The sequence below is a fragment of the Boleophthalmus pectinirostris genome, unplaced genomic scaffold (assembly GCF_026225935.1).
Source record: "Boleophthalmus pectinirostris isolate CB_2022bp ecotype Guang Dong unplaced genomic scaffold, ASM2622593v1 HiC_scaffold_10, whole genome shotgun sequence".
In the NCBI taxonomy this organism is placed as follows: domain Eukaryota; kingdom Metazoa; phylum Chordata; class Actinopteri; order Gobiiformes; family Gobiidae; genus Boleophthalmus; species Boleophthalmus pectinirostris.
The window spans coordinates 14,886,351-14,903,987 of record NW_026570971.1 but is presented as its reverse complement, the minus strand read 5'-3'; the positions used below and the strand labels follow the sequence as shown (position 1 = coordinate 14,903,987).

The 17,637-nt window shown below is 40.0% G+C and overlaps 2 protein-coding genes across 2 annotated transcripts; one reads left to right on the top strand and one right to left on the bottom strand.

Annotated features, from left to right (window-relative positions):
* Positions 1-4,260: 4,260 nt before the first annotated feature.
* On the top strand, positions 4,261-7,315 carry dhrs7 (dehydrogenase/reductase (SDR family) member 7). Its single transcript, XM_020919690.2, has 7 exons — positions 4,261-4,457; positions 5,149-5,301; positions 5,366-5,472; positions 5,776-6,015; positions 6,085-6,207; positions 6,283-6,498; positions 7,065-7,315. The coding sequence occupies exons 1-7, from the start codon at positions 4,328-4,330 to the stop codon at positions 7,104-7,106; spliced, it is 1,011 nt and encodes a 336-aa protein (XP_020775349.1). The 5' UTR covers positions 4,261-4,327; the 3' UTR covers positions 7,107-7,315.
* Positions 7,316-8,105: 790 nt separating this feature from the next.
* On the bottom strand, positions 8,106-16,437 carry pcnx4 (pecanex 4). The gene is made up of 11 exons (XM_020919730.2): positions 16,276-16,437; positions 15,157-15,924; positions 14,907-15,086; positions 13,900-14,441; positions 13,724-13,824; positions 13,160-13,282; positions 12,722-13,082; positions 11,045-11,148; positions 9,860-10,962; positions 9,179-9,365; positions 8,106-8,778 (listed from the first exon to the last, which is right to left on the bottom strand). Exons 2-11 carry the CDS (start codon positions 15,852-15,854, stop codon positions 8,527-8,529), a joined length of 3,651 nt encoding a protein of 1,216 aa, XP_020775389.2. The 5' UTR covers positions 15,855-15,924; positions 16,276-16,437; the 3' UTR covers positions 8,106-8,526.
* Positions 16,438-17,637: the final 1,200 nt, after the last annotated feature.

The window sequence follows — 17,637 nt, the reverse complement described above, 5'->3', positions numbered from 1 at the left end:
TTTTAAATAAATACATTTGGATAAGTTGTTGTTGTTGTTGTTATTTTTGTATACAGAGAAATTAGTGGGGGATTTTTCCCACTCCTTACACAATTATTGGCCGGTATCAGGTATTGACATATTAAAGTCTCTAAACTGATATCCGAACTGAAAAAGCTGGTTCTGTGCATCACTACTTCTCTGCTTTTGATATGATGTGAAGGTTTTCTGTCCATGCTGCAGATTTTGTTTTCCAAATAATAAAGTCAAAATGTTCAAAACCCTGAAAAGGCCAGTAAACCAATAAAGGTACAGAGCAGCATCCATGTGACTAAATCTGCCATGTTGGCAGCTGTGAATTAGTGGTAATGAATGGCACAGAGTCTTTTTTATTGGCACTCGCCACTAACTTTGTTAGTGGTGAGGGGTATTGTTCTTAGTCGGTTTCTTATTTTTATTATTATTATTCTTTTTCCGACCAAACGATCGCATTTTTGACCCCCTGAACATCGACGAAAAGTCCCCAAACCAGGGTTCGGAACAATCAGCCCGGCAAAAATTTGATAAAATGGGCATCGCGACAATGACCAAAGTGACCCACCTAGAATTCGACCCCTATGGGAGTTTGGTCAGGCAAACTTTGTCGCAGGGAAATGAAATTTGGAACAGTGATAGAGAACAATGAGACAAGCCAAAAGATGAATTGGAGCATGACCCTATGATGAACAGGAAGTTGGCCATATTGGATAAAACATTCGGAGCCGTTTTGACTTGGGTGTCTACAAAAAGATTCAAGTCCCCGGGGTTTGCTCCAAATGAGCTCAAATTTGACATGTCACATCTACAGACATAAACTCACAAAATGCATCAGAAGGAATTTTGATACTCCTTACGGTTCGCCCGTAGCACGCCGGCGAAAAATGACTTCATTTCCTGTTTTTTCGGTGACCTGTCACGGCCACAGGCATTGTCTTAGAGAACTCAAATTCAAATCACAATTGTGTGATCCAGGCCTTAATGTAATGAAATATGAAATCTAATAAAAGTGAACTCTGTAGCGCCCCCTAGCATAGACATGAAACGTCAACATTATCGGATTTGTACCAAATTCGGGAATTAAATTCTGTGTATGATTACAAGCAAAAAAGTCTATTACAGACATGGGGCATTTTCCACGTTTGGTCAGCAGGGGCGCAAAGACTCCCCCAAAAAATTGTAAAAAATGTATTACACAAACAGGTTTTGTCTGATCGTGCTGAAATTTGAATCACTAATGCCTGATCACGGCCTGAATATAATACACTATAAAACATATGAAAAGTGAACTCTATAGCGCCCCCTCAACATAGACATGAAATGTCAACATTATCGGATTTTATCAAATTCAGGAATTAAATTCTACACATGAATACAAGCAAAAAAAAAGTCCATTATCGACATGATGTATTTTCCACCACTGGCCAGCAGGGGCGCAAAGACTCCTTAAAATATTTAAAGGTGCATTATGTAATGTGTCTAATGGACGAGCTGTCGACCTGGGCGGATATCGGGAAGAGAGAGGCGTGCCGGGCCGGTCGCGAGTCCCCCGGCGGCCTGGGGGGCGACTGCGCGCCGGGGCGAGGGCCACCATCGCCGCGTGCGGCTTTAATTTTTATTTATTTTTTTGTCATTTGCCTAAATGAAATAATGATTTATCTTAAAACTAATTAGATTAAACATTAAACCAAACTCTGGCATGGGTGTTATTTTAAAGAGTATTGATTCATATAGATTTTGCCTTAGCTCTGCAATAACTGGACAGCTTTTCATTTTCTTATAGCATCAAAAAGGATATCTGGAGACATTAAAGCCCTCATTTACCTATAACATTTACTGATACTGACAGTTTAAATTATGTGAAACTGATAAAATAGCAATTACAGGATGTGCTCTAGCTAATGTGTAGATGTTGTAGTAGCCTATAAGCAGGCTAAATCCCTCATCAATGTAATAAAAAGGCAAAAAAAAAAAAGCACCAAATTTACAGTTTTTGACTCTTTAGGAGATGTTGTTGAATCTTTCAAAGAAAACCACATTCTTAAAAAACAATAGTGAAATTTAAATAAATAAAATACTTTCATATCTTCATTCATGTAAGGCTTAATTAGCTGCTAGCCCGTTTAACTGCTGAAATCCAACCTCCTGGTGAAATCCTAATCTCGTCAGATCTCTGAAACTAAGCAAGGCTGGGCCTGGTTAGTACTTGGATGGGAGACAGATGGGAATACCAGGTCCCAGTGGGGTGCCAGTGTAAGAACTATTGACAGGCTGATGGCACAAATTGGCAGCCTCTTTTCCATCTGTCTGCCCCAGGGCAGCTGTGGTTACAATAGTCTCTTACCACCACAGAGTGTGGAGTGAATGATGCTCTGAGTCTTTAAGTGTCCAGAAAAGTGCTATTTAAAATTGAGCCATTATTATTATTATTATTATAGGTCAGTCTAAACCAGGGCAGCTGTGCTGTGGTTCCAGTAGTATCTTACCACCACCCCCGAGTTTACAGAGATCTACCTTAAACCCCACCACCTGTAGCTAATGATTGCTCAGAGATCCTGCAGCCTCTGCTGCTGCAGCATTATGTCCTTATAGGCCACTGAGAATGAGGAAGGCTTTGGCCGCATCTTATTTCTCTCTCCTCGAGCTGCCATTTTTCAGCTGTCAATCAAATGTGTCATATTAATCGGTGTCTCAAAAAAAAAAAAAAAAACACAGAAAGAAGCAGTAAACATGAGGGAGGCTTCAGGAGGCAGACATCAGATAAAATAATCAAACTTTATCGGTCTCACTGAGGAGTTTATCCTCTCTCCTCGCTTTGCCATTTCCTGCAGAATCGAGGAGAGGTATCAAGGAGAAGGAAGTGAAGAAAGAGAAATGAGAAGTGTCCTATGAGTCTTCTATGTGCAGGTTAAGACTCTTGCAACCAACTGATTATGTGATTATGATTATTGTAGGATACTTGTAAGCAACATACATTTCCTTTAATTATTGGTACTTTGCAGCTGATGTCTGCTGATGGGGGTGTGATGCTGAAGACACTGCTCTGTCTGAGGCTTGTTTAATCTGATAACACAATTTGACCACAAAAAGATGGTTTAGTTAAAAACTGTTACACAAGTCTCTCACACATTAAATTACAGTTACAAGCTAATTAGCATTTGCCAAATTTTTTTCAGTTAGTCACTCTTACCTAGAGTCACCAGAATTTCAAAATAACAAACTGGGACATCCCCATTTTTTGGTGGTTGGTAATAATAAAATTGTTCATAATTCACTAACATGTGAGCCAGTATAGTCACATTTTCTTTGTGTTTTGGTCATTTTTAAGCAAATCTTTTGATATTTTACCTAAACAAACAACAATTTATGCTTCTCTTTACTGTTACCATCATCATCCCATTATCATATTGGTTAAAAAAAATAAATAATAAAATAGGGACACCTGGGACATTTCTTATATAACACTGGGGCAAAACTTGGATAAATCTGATGGGACAGGAGACAAGGGGCTCAAAACTGGGACTGTCCCGGGTAAATAGGGACATATAGTCACCCTGCTCTCACCTAAACAGGACCATGAATACTTGTATTGATTACAGGCTCCTGAAAATGTGCTATTTAGTATTTATTCTTGAGTTTTCAAACTTAATACTTGTTCGTGAAAAAGTCGATGCTTATGTGTGCATTGTGCCAGCATAGTAAAGCTATAGATATCCACGTAGAACACCCCCATGTGTGATGTCCCTGCAAATAGCCTACTTAGTCCAAGACATTGTAAATGATAGGTTACAGTTACCTTGGGTGACCAGACGTCCCTATTTACCTGGGACAGTCCCAGTTTTGAGCCCTGTGTCCCCTGTCCCAGCAGATTTATCCAAAAACAGTGATTTGTCCCAGTCTTATCCAAGAAATGTCCCAGGTGTCCCTATTTTTAACTAATCCTATACCTGCCAACAATAAAGAGAAGCATAACTTGTCATTTATTTAGGTAAAATACAGAAAAGCTGCTTAAAAATGACAAACACATTGGTGCCGAGTGCAGAACAATTTTCCTTAATCACTCGTTTCACAATTTCATTATTACAACCAACACAAACCAGAGATGTAAGAGATTTTTATTTTGAAAATCTGGTCACCCTACTTTTTCCTTTACCCTGAGTACTTTTGCGTGTACTCTAAAGGTTTTGGAGAGCTCTCTACATACCCCTTCCTGAAGTCGCCCTTCATGAAGTGACGCATGCGCAGTCTGTTGTCCACGCCAGTCTTGAAGTTGTATCAGTCGGATGCGCTCGGGGGACTGGAGCTCCGCAAAATGGACTCGAGTCTTGTCTCCGTGCTATGGTACCTCGTCCCGCTGTACGTGATCGCGTCTCTGGTGTACACGGTGTTCGCAGATGCGGACATGACCTTGCTGTGGGCCAGTGTGGCGGGGCAGCGGCCAGGTGACGACCGGGGCTGGGGTGTTGAGGGTTAGCTTCAGTGCTCATGTGCAATAGAAGCTGTTCCTGGGAGTCAATGGCCATAACAAAAAACTTTTCCCACAACTGCTTGTAATAATGGTCTGAATTACATTGATCATGGACATCTCCGTAGACAAAAGTACAGACAAGGTGGTTGTTGTTGTAGAGGAGCAGTGCGCATAGGTTTTGATCTTGCCATGATCACTCTACTTTAGCTACGCTACTTCCGGGTCCAGTGTTATGACAACAACCCATGAAAGTGTAATAAGATAATAGATATATATAGATATAATAGCACCAGACCCATTCACTATACTGTCAGTTTGGTCTATAGGTGGTGTGAACAGAGCTATTAAAAAATTTTAAACCGCACCAAAATAGTCTGTGGAGTATTGTCTTCTAAAATGAAAAAAATAAAATTGTTCCTTTCTTTACCATTTAAGAAAAAAGTAGTTTACTTTCTGTACTTTTTATACAAACAGACTTAAGAGCAGCTGTTCTGCACCCATCATCTCTTTTATCATTATCATACCATTAGAGATTGAATAATTCTTTTTTCTGCAAAAATCATCTTTCTATCATTATGTTATCACACATTTTTTGATTCTCTAAGCAAAAATCCCCTCCAACCATTAAAATAAACAATACTGACCCCATTCTGTTTTTGTTAAAGAGAAGAGACTAAAGGGGCTGGTGGTGTGGGTGACTGGAGCCTCAAGTGGCATTGGGGAGGAGCTGGCATACCAGCTGGCACGGTGTGGAGCTCACCTCATCCTCTCTTCACGTCGGGAAAATGAGCTCCAAAGGGTCAAACGCCACTGTTTACGTAAATGAGAATATTTAAACTTGCCATTAAAAGTGAACAATTAAGTAATTTTTGTTTCTTTTAGAATACTCTAACCTACAAGATGAAGATATTCTTGTTCTTCCATTGGATTTGTTGGAGAGGCAATCCCATGAGGCAAAAACTGAAACAGCCATAAAGTACTTTGGACATGTATGTTTGTGGTAGAGGTCCAGACTGTGCCTAAATGTCCACAACTGAAAACTCTTTGTTCTAAAGCCTTTTATTAATTTACACATATCTAAAAGGCAACTATAAATATAAATATAAATAAATATATATATATATATATATATATATATATATAGATAGATATAGATATATATATATATATATATATATATATATCAGATAATTTGTACATGTAACAACAATTTAAGTCACGTTAAGATTTAACATTAAATTAACCCAGTTAGTGTTTGCATGAATGCATAAATAGGCAAATTTTTCTTTCAGATTGATGTCTTGATAAACAATGGTGGCCGAAGCCAGCGGTCCCTGTTCTTGGAGACTGATCTTGAAGTGTATCATGCTTTGATGGAGCTTAACTTCCTGGGGACAGTGTCTCTCACAAAGCAGGTGCTTCCTCATATGACAAAGCGAGGCTCTGGGAGCATTGTGACTGTGAGCAGTGTGGTGGGGCTAGCTGGGGCCCCTCTGGCTACAGGGTACTCTGCAAGTAAACATGCTCTCCAGGTAAAGAACCACAAACGTCCCTAGCACTCACGATAACTGAATGGATCTTAATTATCATGTATTTGACAGGGCTTCTTCAACTCACTAAGGACTGAACTGTTTGACTATCCTAACATCCTCATCAGCACAGTATGTCCAGGCCCAGTGCAGTCCAAAATAGTTGACAATGCATTCACAGAAGTGCTGAATAAGGTAAAGTGTTAAATATTTATTAAAATATTTGTTAAAAATCTGTCATTAACGCCTGTCTAACACTTTGACTCTAAGCCTGTGCCCAAGGTTGGGAGTCAAGAGCACAAGATGTCAACAAGGCGCTGTGTGCGTCTGATGTTAGTAGGAATAGTTAATGGAGTCCAGGAAATGTGGATTGCTCAGCAACCTTTCCTTTTGTTTTACTATGCATGGCAGTATACTCCTACTTTGGCCTGGTTCATCACAAACAAGCTGGGCAGAAAACGGGTGCAGAATTTTAAAGCTGGTCTGGTAAGTAACTCTTAAGTTAACTGTTAAACTCTTGGTTTTTCAAACCTTGTTTGTTACATGGACCCCAGGTCAAAAGGTAGTACTGTTTGTAGTGATTAAAAAAAAAAATAAAGTAGTTCACATTTGACCCCCCACCTAAAAAAACCCAAACAACTTTCCAAATAGGAAGTGAGCATGGGAACGCCTGCTTTCCTATTGCTCCTATGGTCTTGTGAGCTTCATTTACTGGAGCCAAACTTCCTTAGTCCATTCAGCCTATGGCTGAAATACAGCAAAGACTTAAGTGGACATTTTGGACCAAAGCATTAATTGCCTTGTCTGCCATCATCCCATCATTTTGAGTTCCATAAATCTTGTTTATATGCACATTTTTGATCATTAACAATTCAAAGCAAAATATATAAAATCAATTGCCATGGCAGTGGTACTAATTTTTCATTTTGGTTTAAAGTCGTGGTTAGAGATCTAGTTTTTTCCAATAAAACTGTGTTTGTGTTTTTATTTTTGACCTAAAATATAATGGTTCAAACAGTACATTTCTAAACGGCTGTCTTTTTTCCCCCCAGGATGCAGACTCAGCTTATTTCAGCAAACCCAAAGCACCATGAGATGGACAAAGATGGTACTGTACATTTCAAAATTGTAAACTATTTGCCTATCTTCTGAGGTAATGCAGCCCTTAAAATGTGATTAGCAAAACTTTTCATTGTTTCTAATAAATGCATCGTGTGTCCTGTTGGGTTACTTTAAACCCGTTTTTGTGATTTTCATGCTTAAATTGTAAAATAATAATAAAAAGAAATATCTATGAATTTAATATGGGCAGAATTTACAAATTTGCTAGCCCTATGTACTGCTAGTGCTCCTTTTGGGCCACTCAGTTTAAAATGTGTAAAAATAGCATTCTGTTCTTTTCTGCTAATCCACTTCAGTTTTGGCCATGTAAAAATGTCTCAAATTTGAATGGTCAACAAGCAAAGTCACACAGGTCAGTAAAATATCACACAACCCATTTTAAAGAGGGTTTCCTCAACTCTCCCACAGATCCTTCCATTCTAGAATAACAACATTCTGAATTGCTCTTCTATGACAGTATAAAATAGTGAATTCCTGATTGTGGTTTTCCTTTTTCAAAAGACAACAAATGTGTGATTTTTAAGAGTTCATACTTATAATAAAAGTATGACAAAATTACTCAATTTAAACAGGTGTCCCTATAGATGGGCAACGTTTTCATATGATTTACCATAAGCCTGTTCTGTTTTTATTTTTAGGATGGCAATTGAGCATATAGTGTGGGGGCCAGAGAATGGTGTTGGAGATTTGTGTCTGAATATTGGAGAATATTATGCATAATTATCTATAATTAAATATTTTTTGTGTAAATCATAAGGCCATCATATGGAAATATTAACACATCACAGATACAAACACAGATAATTTTGATCAAATAGTAATTTTGGTCAGAACTAAAGTGGATTAACAGATCATGAGCAAAAGGTTTGGAAAAAGAAAATACTACAATTATCAAAAACAGAATAGAAGGGACACAAAGTGTTCTCTTGCCGGTCACAACACAAGGGTTAAATGATCTAAAGAAGACAAAGGACATTGCCAGGTCATTTATTATAGTACATATAAAAATACAACAATTATACCTATAAAAATACAATAAAGGACTGTGGACAAAACACTTAAAACAGATCCTAAATTGTAAACAAGTGTATTGTAAACAGAATTTCAGCACAAACACATTACACATACATCAGGATATATTAAAAGGCACAAATAGACCCTTTGGAAAATGTAAAAATGTACAGTAAATGGGAGGTATTAAGCCCTTGTCTTCCAATGAAGGTGGGCAAATGTCATTAATTTAAGCAAATTTCTCAACATTAAAATGCTAACCTTTAAAGTGTTCTTTTAAGTATTCATAAAGTCTGTTCAATTGTGTAATGCCACATCACTTCTGAGTCTCGAGTCTGTTGCAAACAGAAGTTTTCCTCACATTCAACTGTACCTTATGGGTCAGAGGCTGGGGAAATGTAGTGGGACAGAGGAATAAATGGGGTATCCTAGAGGAGGGTCTGCTGCCTGCACTGTCAGGTTCCGAAGTAGGAAGGGGTGAGCCTGTATGCTGTAGCGCTCTTCGTCATCATTAGTGGCATACAGTAACTCCCAGGACAGATTGGCCCACTGTCCTCGAACTCCCTCCCCATTCAGACGGCCTACCTGCATGAGCTGCTCTTGGAGGGACAAGACACGTCCTGTGTATGTGCCCTGTGGAGAGAGATCAGTTCACTCTCACTGTTGTTTCAAGGTCACCTGCATCATCACACGCTCCATAATCAGTGTCTACATTAGTGGGGATTGTGATATATACTATCAATAGCTATACTATGCATAAATCTTCTTGCTTAATCTGTGTCTTAGTTTAACAAGTTTAATAAGTCTAAACCACTATTGCAAGTCTTGTCATTAAGGGGTATTTTACTTCTATGGGGAATTAAAAGCTAACACATAACATATTTAAATCTCAATGTTACCACTTATTGTTTTGAAAATGCTATATTTGCAGAAAACAATAATTCTGCGTCTGTTGATTTTCCATAATACCCTACCTTTAAATAGACCTACTCTGAGTACAAGATAGGAATGTGTTACATACTACTGCACTCACCATTGTTAGGTCATGTCCCAGTGAGAACAGGAATGGCTTCTCTCTCAGAACGCTGTCATGCCAGCCCTTTTCTGAAACCAATCCAATGTACCAGTCCCGCTCGTATTCCTCCAAGGCGCTGAACAATTCTTCTGCGGACTCCATAGGCCCAAGGCTGGCTTGATCAAACAGCAACTTAAAACTGAACCTAAATCAAGAATATAGATGACTTTCACACACAGTTTAATAAATTATAACATAGTGCATTGTTCTCTTAGTGGTTAGATTAAAAAGGTGGAGACATGTGTTTTCATGATGTTAAAAGTTCAAAATAGATTTTGATTGTAAAGTGCTCTTATTCTAGTTCTGATAAATACAAATCTTTCATACACTTAACTATTCAGTAAAGGTTAGTATCAGTTTGACAACCATAACAGGGTCAACCTGTGATACAGACGGGATGTAATGACTTGAGTCACTGATAGTAGTGTTAATCTCTTTTTTGTGACTGGGTCTCTGCATGCTCTCTACATCACTACAGTTTATAACCATTCATTTACAGAAATGTTTCACTATTCAGTAGCAGAAACAAAAATAAATTGCCCTGTTCATTTTACTTTGTGAATTTATCCTGGGAGAAAAGCTCTACTTTACGGAGTATTAGAATAACCTTAACCCCAATCCCTAAAATTCGACAAATACCTGAAAGCTTGTAGTGCAATCTGGTAGAGCTCTTTACAGGATGAAAGCCAATCCAAGGAGTCTGTCCAGGGTATATCTCCACAGTATAATCTATAGACATAACTGGGGCTGGTGAAGGCTGATTCGGCCCCCAGAGAAACCAGACAGGACATGGTGACATGACAATGCAGTTCCTTTAGTGCCTCGTCCTCTTTCAGAGCTTTGGTCATATCTTCTGTGGTGTCACTTTGAACTGTAGGCCCAAAGCGGCCAAGTGCAAACCGGAACCAGTCCTCTGGAAACAGAGGCTTGAGCTGGAGGAGGCGAGAGGGCAGTAAAGGAGCTGTTCTCCAGCCACTTGGCAGGTTAAAGACCTCAGACTGTGGGCAGCTGAAGTTCAGAGGAGGCAGAGAGCCAAGTCTCTCTCCAAAGACCTCAGAGTGTGGTCCTCTGTCTGCAGCAGGCAGCCCGATGCCCAGTCCCAGAGGCTGCAGTGGCTGCAGTGCAGACAGAGCCATGTTTTCAAATAAACTGTCCATTTCCACAGAGCCAGGCAGAGAGGCTCCTGGCTGCAGTGCTGCAGACCCACAGTGGGCTTCAGCTGTCACCAGAGCCACAGTGCGCTTGGCTGTCTGAGGCCCAAACAAGTCATCCTCATCAGACCACTCCCCAAACGAAGTCATGCTGGAGCTGTCCTGCCTGAACTTCAAAGAAGACATGTTGGACTGGAGGGCAGGTTCAGCTGGCTGCACACAGGTGGTGTGGGCCAGCTGGGAGGACTGAGACCTCCTGCCTCCCATACCTGAGCCATCATCACAGCTCCAGTAAAAACCTTTGTGCTTCTGAACGCAGTAACGCAGCAGCAGCCATACCAAAGCTTTGAGAAAGTCATTCTGGAGTTTCCTCAGATTGTCATGAGAATCAATGATCCCAGAGAGAACATTCCTAGCATCAGAATAAACCCGGACAGTCAATGCGGCACATGGCGTGAGGGCGTTTCCCCAGTGCAGATTGAAGCCTTGAGTCAACCCCAAATGTTCCGGACGCTCAAAGGCCGTTTCAAACACCTCATCTACTCTGCGAGCCTCCACTGTGTGACATGAGGTCTCCTGCAGCTCAAGACCCTGCAATAGATCACACAGATTAGGTAATTTAGTTTAAGGTGTACTTTATTAAACCCTAAAGAATGAAAAGTGTCTACAATACCTTTATGTTAACTGTACAGTATCCATATCCCCGCTCCAGAATCATAATCCAAACCATGCGGTCCTGAAAGCGGCCAAGAAAATGAGACCCTGGGGCCAAGGAACCTAGAGCAGGGGGAAAAACATGAACCAACGATGCGTTTAACATGTATTCAGTGTGACATCAAAAAAGAGGGCAAACACAGGGCAAGAAATTACCATATAATCAAAATCATGTTATAATAATAGCGATTCTGTTTAGCCCAGACCAGCTGAAGTCGAGATGACATGGTTCTACTGTAGAATACAGCATGAATGTTACAAACCTCTGATCAGAGCTCATGCATTTAAGGGAGACAAACAAATGTGCCTCTCTCTCAGCAAGTAAAGGTGGCTAGCCCTCCAATTGTTCAGAAAAATAATTGTCCAGTGTATATTACATTATGACAGCTTTGGCAATTCTCTGAGTGATAGGCAAATTTACCCAATCACAGCGAAGAGAAAACTCAGATAGTTGTAGTTACCCCCTACTCAAGCCTCAATTGCAGGACAATACAGTAAACTCAACAAACAAATGAGTGAAAATACAACACTGAGGAATGAGTGAAAATACAACACTGAGGAATGAGTGAAAATACAACACTGAGCAAGCTAATGATGACTGTTCTAAGATGATTACAAGCTCATAAAAGTACATTTTACACATGTCCCCTATAAAGCGACTTAGTGTACATAAATTATGATCAAATTTAAATTGTGATCTAAACTCTGGTATGAATATTCTGACATAAACCCCAAACATAGTTCGATTAGGTTCATTTGGTTTTCATGCTTTAATAATTTAAAGACCATATCTTAAACCACACATCAAACTAAGATAGTTGAGAGTTAAAGTTAGTTAGCACGCATGCTAAATACACTCACTAGTTCTCCACACCAGGTTGTGAACAAGAGAACATTTGTACAGTTTCAAAACAACAACCTATGTAATATAATTTGTTGTCCTCGTCATGCTCCTCCAGATCAGGCACAGAACCAATCCTAGCAGCCGCAGCAGCTCCATTTGGCCCAAGAGTATTACATGGTTAATAGTGTGGAAACATTTGGATGAAATGAATACAGATCGGAGCTTTTTTGGGTCACTACACATGATGCTCAGCAGGATCATGCACGCTTGCATTAAAGCCAGTAACTCCAACGAGCTGCTCACAGCAACATTCCTTTTACTAATATACTACCATATACAGGGATGCCTCATTGAGCTCTGATCTGCACACAGTCCCAACTTGACCCAAAGACGACAGCAATTATAGCCGTCAAAATATTTAAAGTACTTGAATTAGTAAGTTAAAATAAATCAGAAGATTATAATGCATAGAAAATCAAACCTAGTTAAAATGTAATTTAAAATGATTATATATTAGGCCAGCAGCAGCTTGTGATAAGAGCAGTCCCAAAGATTGGCGATATAATTCCAGCTGAATAGCACATGCTCTTCATTGTATCCTTGAGAAAGATACTTCACCCACCTTGGCTATGAAAGAATGAATGAGGTGTGTGTTTGTCAAATTAAATTTTATAGTAAAATATATTGTCATGCTGTATAAACACAACATAAAAGTTGGATCTTAACATGCAGAATCAAACATTTGATTTAGACTTGTACATTTAGGACAAAAGAATGACTTGGTCAACAAACCCAGTGATCCTCTTGCGAAAGCCATCCTCAGAGCAGAAGCCAAGCTTTCACTCATCTGCTGGTAAAAGACTGAGTCAGGACAGGGACAGGCTGTGCCCACAGGCCCAGGCCAACTGCGCTGTGGCCGAGGAAATCCCACCAGGAAGATGGGCAGAGTGAAGAGGGGCAGCAGAGGGGCTGACAGAAGGGCTGAGAGGGTCACCACAGCCAGTAGCAGTGGCCACAGTGAAGCATTCAGAGCCAAAAGTGTGCCAGCGGACTGTCTCCGCTGCTTCTTTTCAGTCCATGATGTGACCAGAACGGTCACACTGAACTTCAGTTTGTAGAGAAACTGGCTCAGTCTGTCGACCACAAGACCAACCTAAGCAGAACCACACCATAGTTAGGCACTACAAGTGCATATAGTGTTAGTACGGTGGTATAGCAAGGTACTCTTACAAGCAGAAGCTGAATGCCTGTTCCAAGGCTGTCCCATCCCTGCAGCACTTTGTCACCAGCTATGAGCCGCAACAAAATAACTACAACCATGTGTAACAGACCCTCCTCTGTGCTTTGCCACACCTGGAAAAAAAAGTTGATTAGAAGATAATACATAGCCTATATAAAGGATTAATCATTTTAAAATATATAGTGTATTTTTTCAGCTATTTAAGCTATTCATTTTTACATTATAGCAAGTCCCTAAAACTTGAGTTGTTTGGGGTTCAGCTTCAAAAAAGAAATTGTTAAGACCCACTAAATGCCCAATCTACTGTTGATCAGACCATCCCTTCAGACAGCACCTTTACTTCTTATATTTATCCCCCCAAAAATTATGCAGAATTAAAGTAAACTGCAAAGTTCACAAACAGCTTGAACTGTGGATAATTTTAGTCAGTCAAACAATCACCCATCAGCATAATGGGTTAAGCCAAGCTTTAGATTTTGATGTCTTTTGTCAAATACAGTTTCTTTATTTTGTTTCAAACTACTATACACATTTATAATTGAATGTGTACGCACCACTCTGAAAGCTCGTGTCAGCCCAATGGAATGTGAAGCCTTATGCAGCTGTAGAAGAGATTGATCCATGGCTAGAAAAGCTATCATTGCCAAAGGTGACACTGTAAATGAAACAGCTATGAGTAATTTGTTGAAAAACATTCTTCAAATGTTAAAAAGGGAGAAACATACTCTACCAAGACTGATAAGGACTCTTCTGAGTGCTGCAGCCATATGAAGTCCCTTGTTGCGCTGCTTAAAGGTCTGTATATTGGACATCCCTTTGGGGTAAAATGGGTTGAGGAAAAATCCTCCAAACACATATGCCCCCTGAACCTCTCTGAGCACCCAGCTAAGGCAGAAGACAACAAGGAGAACATACCCCACAAGGGTCTGGGGTCCACTGACAAAGCTCAGAGACTGCACTTTGCCCAGGAAGTGATGCAGCAAGCCAGCCTCAACCCCTGCCACCAACATCAGGGTAATGTACAGTAGTATCTCCCTGCAGCCAAGAGTCCATCCAAAAGACCTGGGAGGAGGTGGAGGTGCTGGGGACCCCCCTCGAGATAACTGATCTCTGAAAGCCTCTGAGGAACCTTTACAAAATATTCTTGTTTGGCTGAGATCCAAGCTCAACAGAAAACCCATAGAGACCGAGAAGAGAAGCAGAGCCGTTGTTGAGGGAATGAAGTAATTACATACAGCTACTCCAGAGGACACACAAAACATCAACAGCAACCTAGGAGACAGCAGGCAACATTTGTATATTTAGTTGTTATGGCACATTAATAATCATGTTTTTCTTACACTTAGTAAAAATAATCAAAAGGGAGATTCAGAACAATATTACACTACCATCACACAAAATAATTAAACACTTGAGTGATCATACAGATTATTAATGAGATTTCAATGAGATGTTTATGGTGGTTAACTGAGGTGTCCAAATTATTGATTTTTCCATGACGATGTATTGAAATACTGCTGCTTTTCACCTCTTGCTCTTTTACACCGAATCGGTCACAGTTGTTTTAATGGTTTAAGAAACTGTCAGTATAGCAACATTAGTAATAGCTACATTGTTACAGTACTTTGTTGTACTCTCAACTTGTTGTGACGGTATTTGAAAAGGGAACTTGTAGGTCAGTGAATTCATGGGCCAAGAAACAATTTGGAAACATCCCATTTACCAATATCAATTCACCTGAGGTTGCTGGACATGGGGGAGCCGCCTAAACCAAAGACAAGAATCTGCTCCATGGCCCAAAGGAGCAGGGCATCCAGCGGGGGCAGCATTCCCAGTGCCCACAGAAGAGGTAGAAAGAGGAACAGCACATGCAGAATCTGGCTGGCCAGATGGAGCTCCGGAACAGTTCCAGAAAACCTGTAAGAGATTTTCAAAATTCTACAAATGATCTGCATTTTCAGCAAACGTCTGTTATGAAATGTTTTACCTTTCAACCAGATCCACAGAGATAAAGATGAATATGTACACGGGCCGGGTAAGTGGGGTAATCTCATAGGTGTCCTGTGCCTGGAAGGTGGCAGTCTCTGTGGCTGTGTTAACGATGAGGGAATACTCAGCAATACACAGAGTCACCCAACTGAGAACAAAGATAACCAGGGATGCTCCTATGCTGTTGTACAGAGTGGTGAGTCGACTGAGAAACATATACCATGTGCCAAATCCACACAGCACCCCTGCAAGAACTGTATGCAGCACAATATTTAGGCCAAACCTCTTTCCAGGGGCAATGAAGTGCACAGTGTCAGGGCTGACACAGTGGGTGAACTCCACCTCCTCTTCATCAGTCAAGATGTTGTTAACCCCCAGTCTCTCCACAGTGGCATTCCTACGAACAGCATATAATGCCAGGGCCTGGACACCCGCTGCCACCCCAAACATGAGTAGTCCAGACAGAACTGCAGCATGGAGCTCCGGAAGCAGCTGCAGCTGGCAAAGCAGAGTACTGATGCCTCCGAACAGCCATGGCGCTAGGAACAGGACAGCCTGGTTGACATACACATACGGTGGGGCACAGTAGCCCAACTTAAAGCGTGGACCACCCAATACAGTCTGGGGGAAGCGCTTCCAGAAGAACTCCTGCTTGTACTCATTAAGAAGGGGCACATCTGGCCCCATTCTGACCATTCCCAAAAGGGTGGCAGGTCATCTCTACACAGCTGAAGGAGGTGGAGCACTCATCCTCCAAAGATGCTGCCTGCAGAGAAATCACATTGTTTGGGCAACTGTCAACATAAGCCACTGAAACTGTATCAAACATTAAACACTAGGATTTTGCTAGCGTGAACTTAACTCGTTAACATTACAGACTGACTCTTACAGCAATTCGTTTTAGACATAGTTTACATTTTAGCTTGTGACAATGGTAATAATAATGTTTCCAACTGTTGACATACGGCGTAGATCAGACAATATACGAGCTTTCCTTTTAATGCTACATTTATGCGTAACTCAGATCTTTTCAGGACAGTCGTCTTTTCTTCTCGTTAGCTTGCTAATGCTCAATTCAATGACACAACATCATTCAGATGAATATTTAATAACATACCTTTAATAGGACGGGAGGCTGTGTCCATGCCGTTTCGCCTTAAAACATAAATCTCCACATATACTTGTTTTTGTGTGATAGCAAAGACTCTAGCCACTAGCTAACTAGCTGCTTTGTAGCTAGCCCCGTCGGCATGATGCGCGGAGCAGACAAAGATTATTGACCAATGGAAATGTTTAACCCAAAAGAAAAAGTACGCGGATTGGCTACACTATTCTGCAACGAGCAGGGCCCGCCCATGTTTTTCTTTATTTTAATTAATATTTACATTTTAGATTCTCACTGATGGCATCAAATTATGATTTAACACAAAGATAATTTAGACAAAAATAAAACTGAAATAATAAAATAAAATGTGAAATAACTCAACTCCCAGTTGAAAAGAAGAAAAACGTCTAGTAAGATTGATGAGGAAAATAACATGTTAAAATTCCCCGTTCCTTGTTTTGCTTACTGCTTTGCACTCTTGGCATTTTACTAATGACAAGGCGCACACTGAAAACCATTTCAGGAGACTTCATCACGAAGCTCACTGACTGACCAAGGGTTTGGAGCGCTGTCAACAAAGCAAAGGGTGGTCTGAAGGTCTGAATCTAAAATATAAAACATATAGTTTATTAAACATTTAACTTTTATAGTTATTTTACATTATTTTCTTTGCTACATAATTCCATATATTGCTTCACATAGGCAATTTGATATCTTCAGTAGGTTCACAATATAGAAAGTAGTAAACAGAGCCTTTTGTAATATATATAAGCCTAAGTATTCAAAGAGCCATGATTTGGGCTAGATTTTGATTTGAAGCCTATCCAAGAGGCCTTAAACAGTGTCAGTAACAGAGGGCATAGTCATAACCCTTACAGCAACAAGCCTACAGATTGTATGAGAAGGTGTGTCCACACGTTTGACTGGTAGAGTATTATTTTTTATTAAAAAAATAAAATAAAATAAACAGGTTTACAGGTGGCAGCCCATTAGAGCTCATGAAATAACAGCTTTTGTGTTTCTTGTTGTTTCTGTAAGTGAAATAATATGATAAATGATGCAGAACTTGAACACTGCAATAAAAGACATGCAGGTTCAGAGATGAGAGTTGTGCTTTCACCCAAATGTACTGAAAATAAAATGTGTTTGACATTTCATCCTAATTGTCTGTTTTATCACTTGCTCCATTCACTAGCCGGCTTCAAAGGAAACAAATTACAAGAAAATGACAGCAGCAACAATAACTCAATGACACATTTCAAAAAGATAAGCAATACAGCGAGATTGGTTCTGTACGGAGGATGTTTATGACAGTAAAAAATAAACTCAAGACATAATATGTACTTTTGTAAAAGAAAATGATTGATTCATGTT

Bases quoted from the DNA above. Each gene is read 5' to 3' on its own strand.
- dhrs7 (XM_020919690.2), top strand. From the start codon at position 4,328: ATGGACTCGAGTCTTGTCTCCGTGCTATGGTACCTCGTCCCGCTGTAC. The intron at 6,016-6,084 runs GTAAAGAACCAC...TGTATTTGACAG, and splicing joins CAAGTAAACATGCTCTCCAG to GGCTTCTTCAACTCACTAAG. The intron at 6,208-6,282 runs GTAAAGTGTTAA...TTTGACTCTAAG, and splicing joins TCACAGAAGTGCTGAATAAG to CCTGTGCCCAAGGTTGGGAG.
- pcnx4 (XM_020919730.2), bottom strand. From the start codon at position 15,854: ATGGTCAGAATGGGGCCAGATGTGCCCCTTCTTAATGAGTACAAGCAG. The intron at 13,825-13,899 runs GTAGAGTATGTT...TTTCATTTACAG, and splicing joins AAGAGTCCTTATCAGTCTTG to TGTCACCTTTGGCAATGATA. The intron at 13,083-13,159 runs GTAAGAGTACCT...GGTTCTGCTTAG, and splicing joins CAGGCATTCAGCTTCTGCTT to GTTGGTCTTGTGGTCGACAG.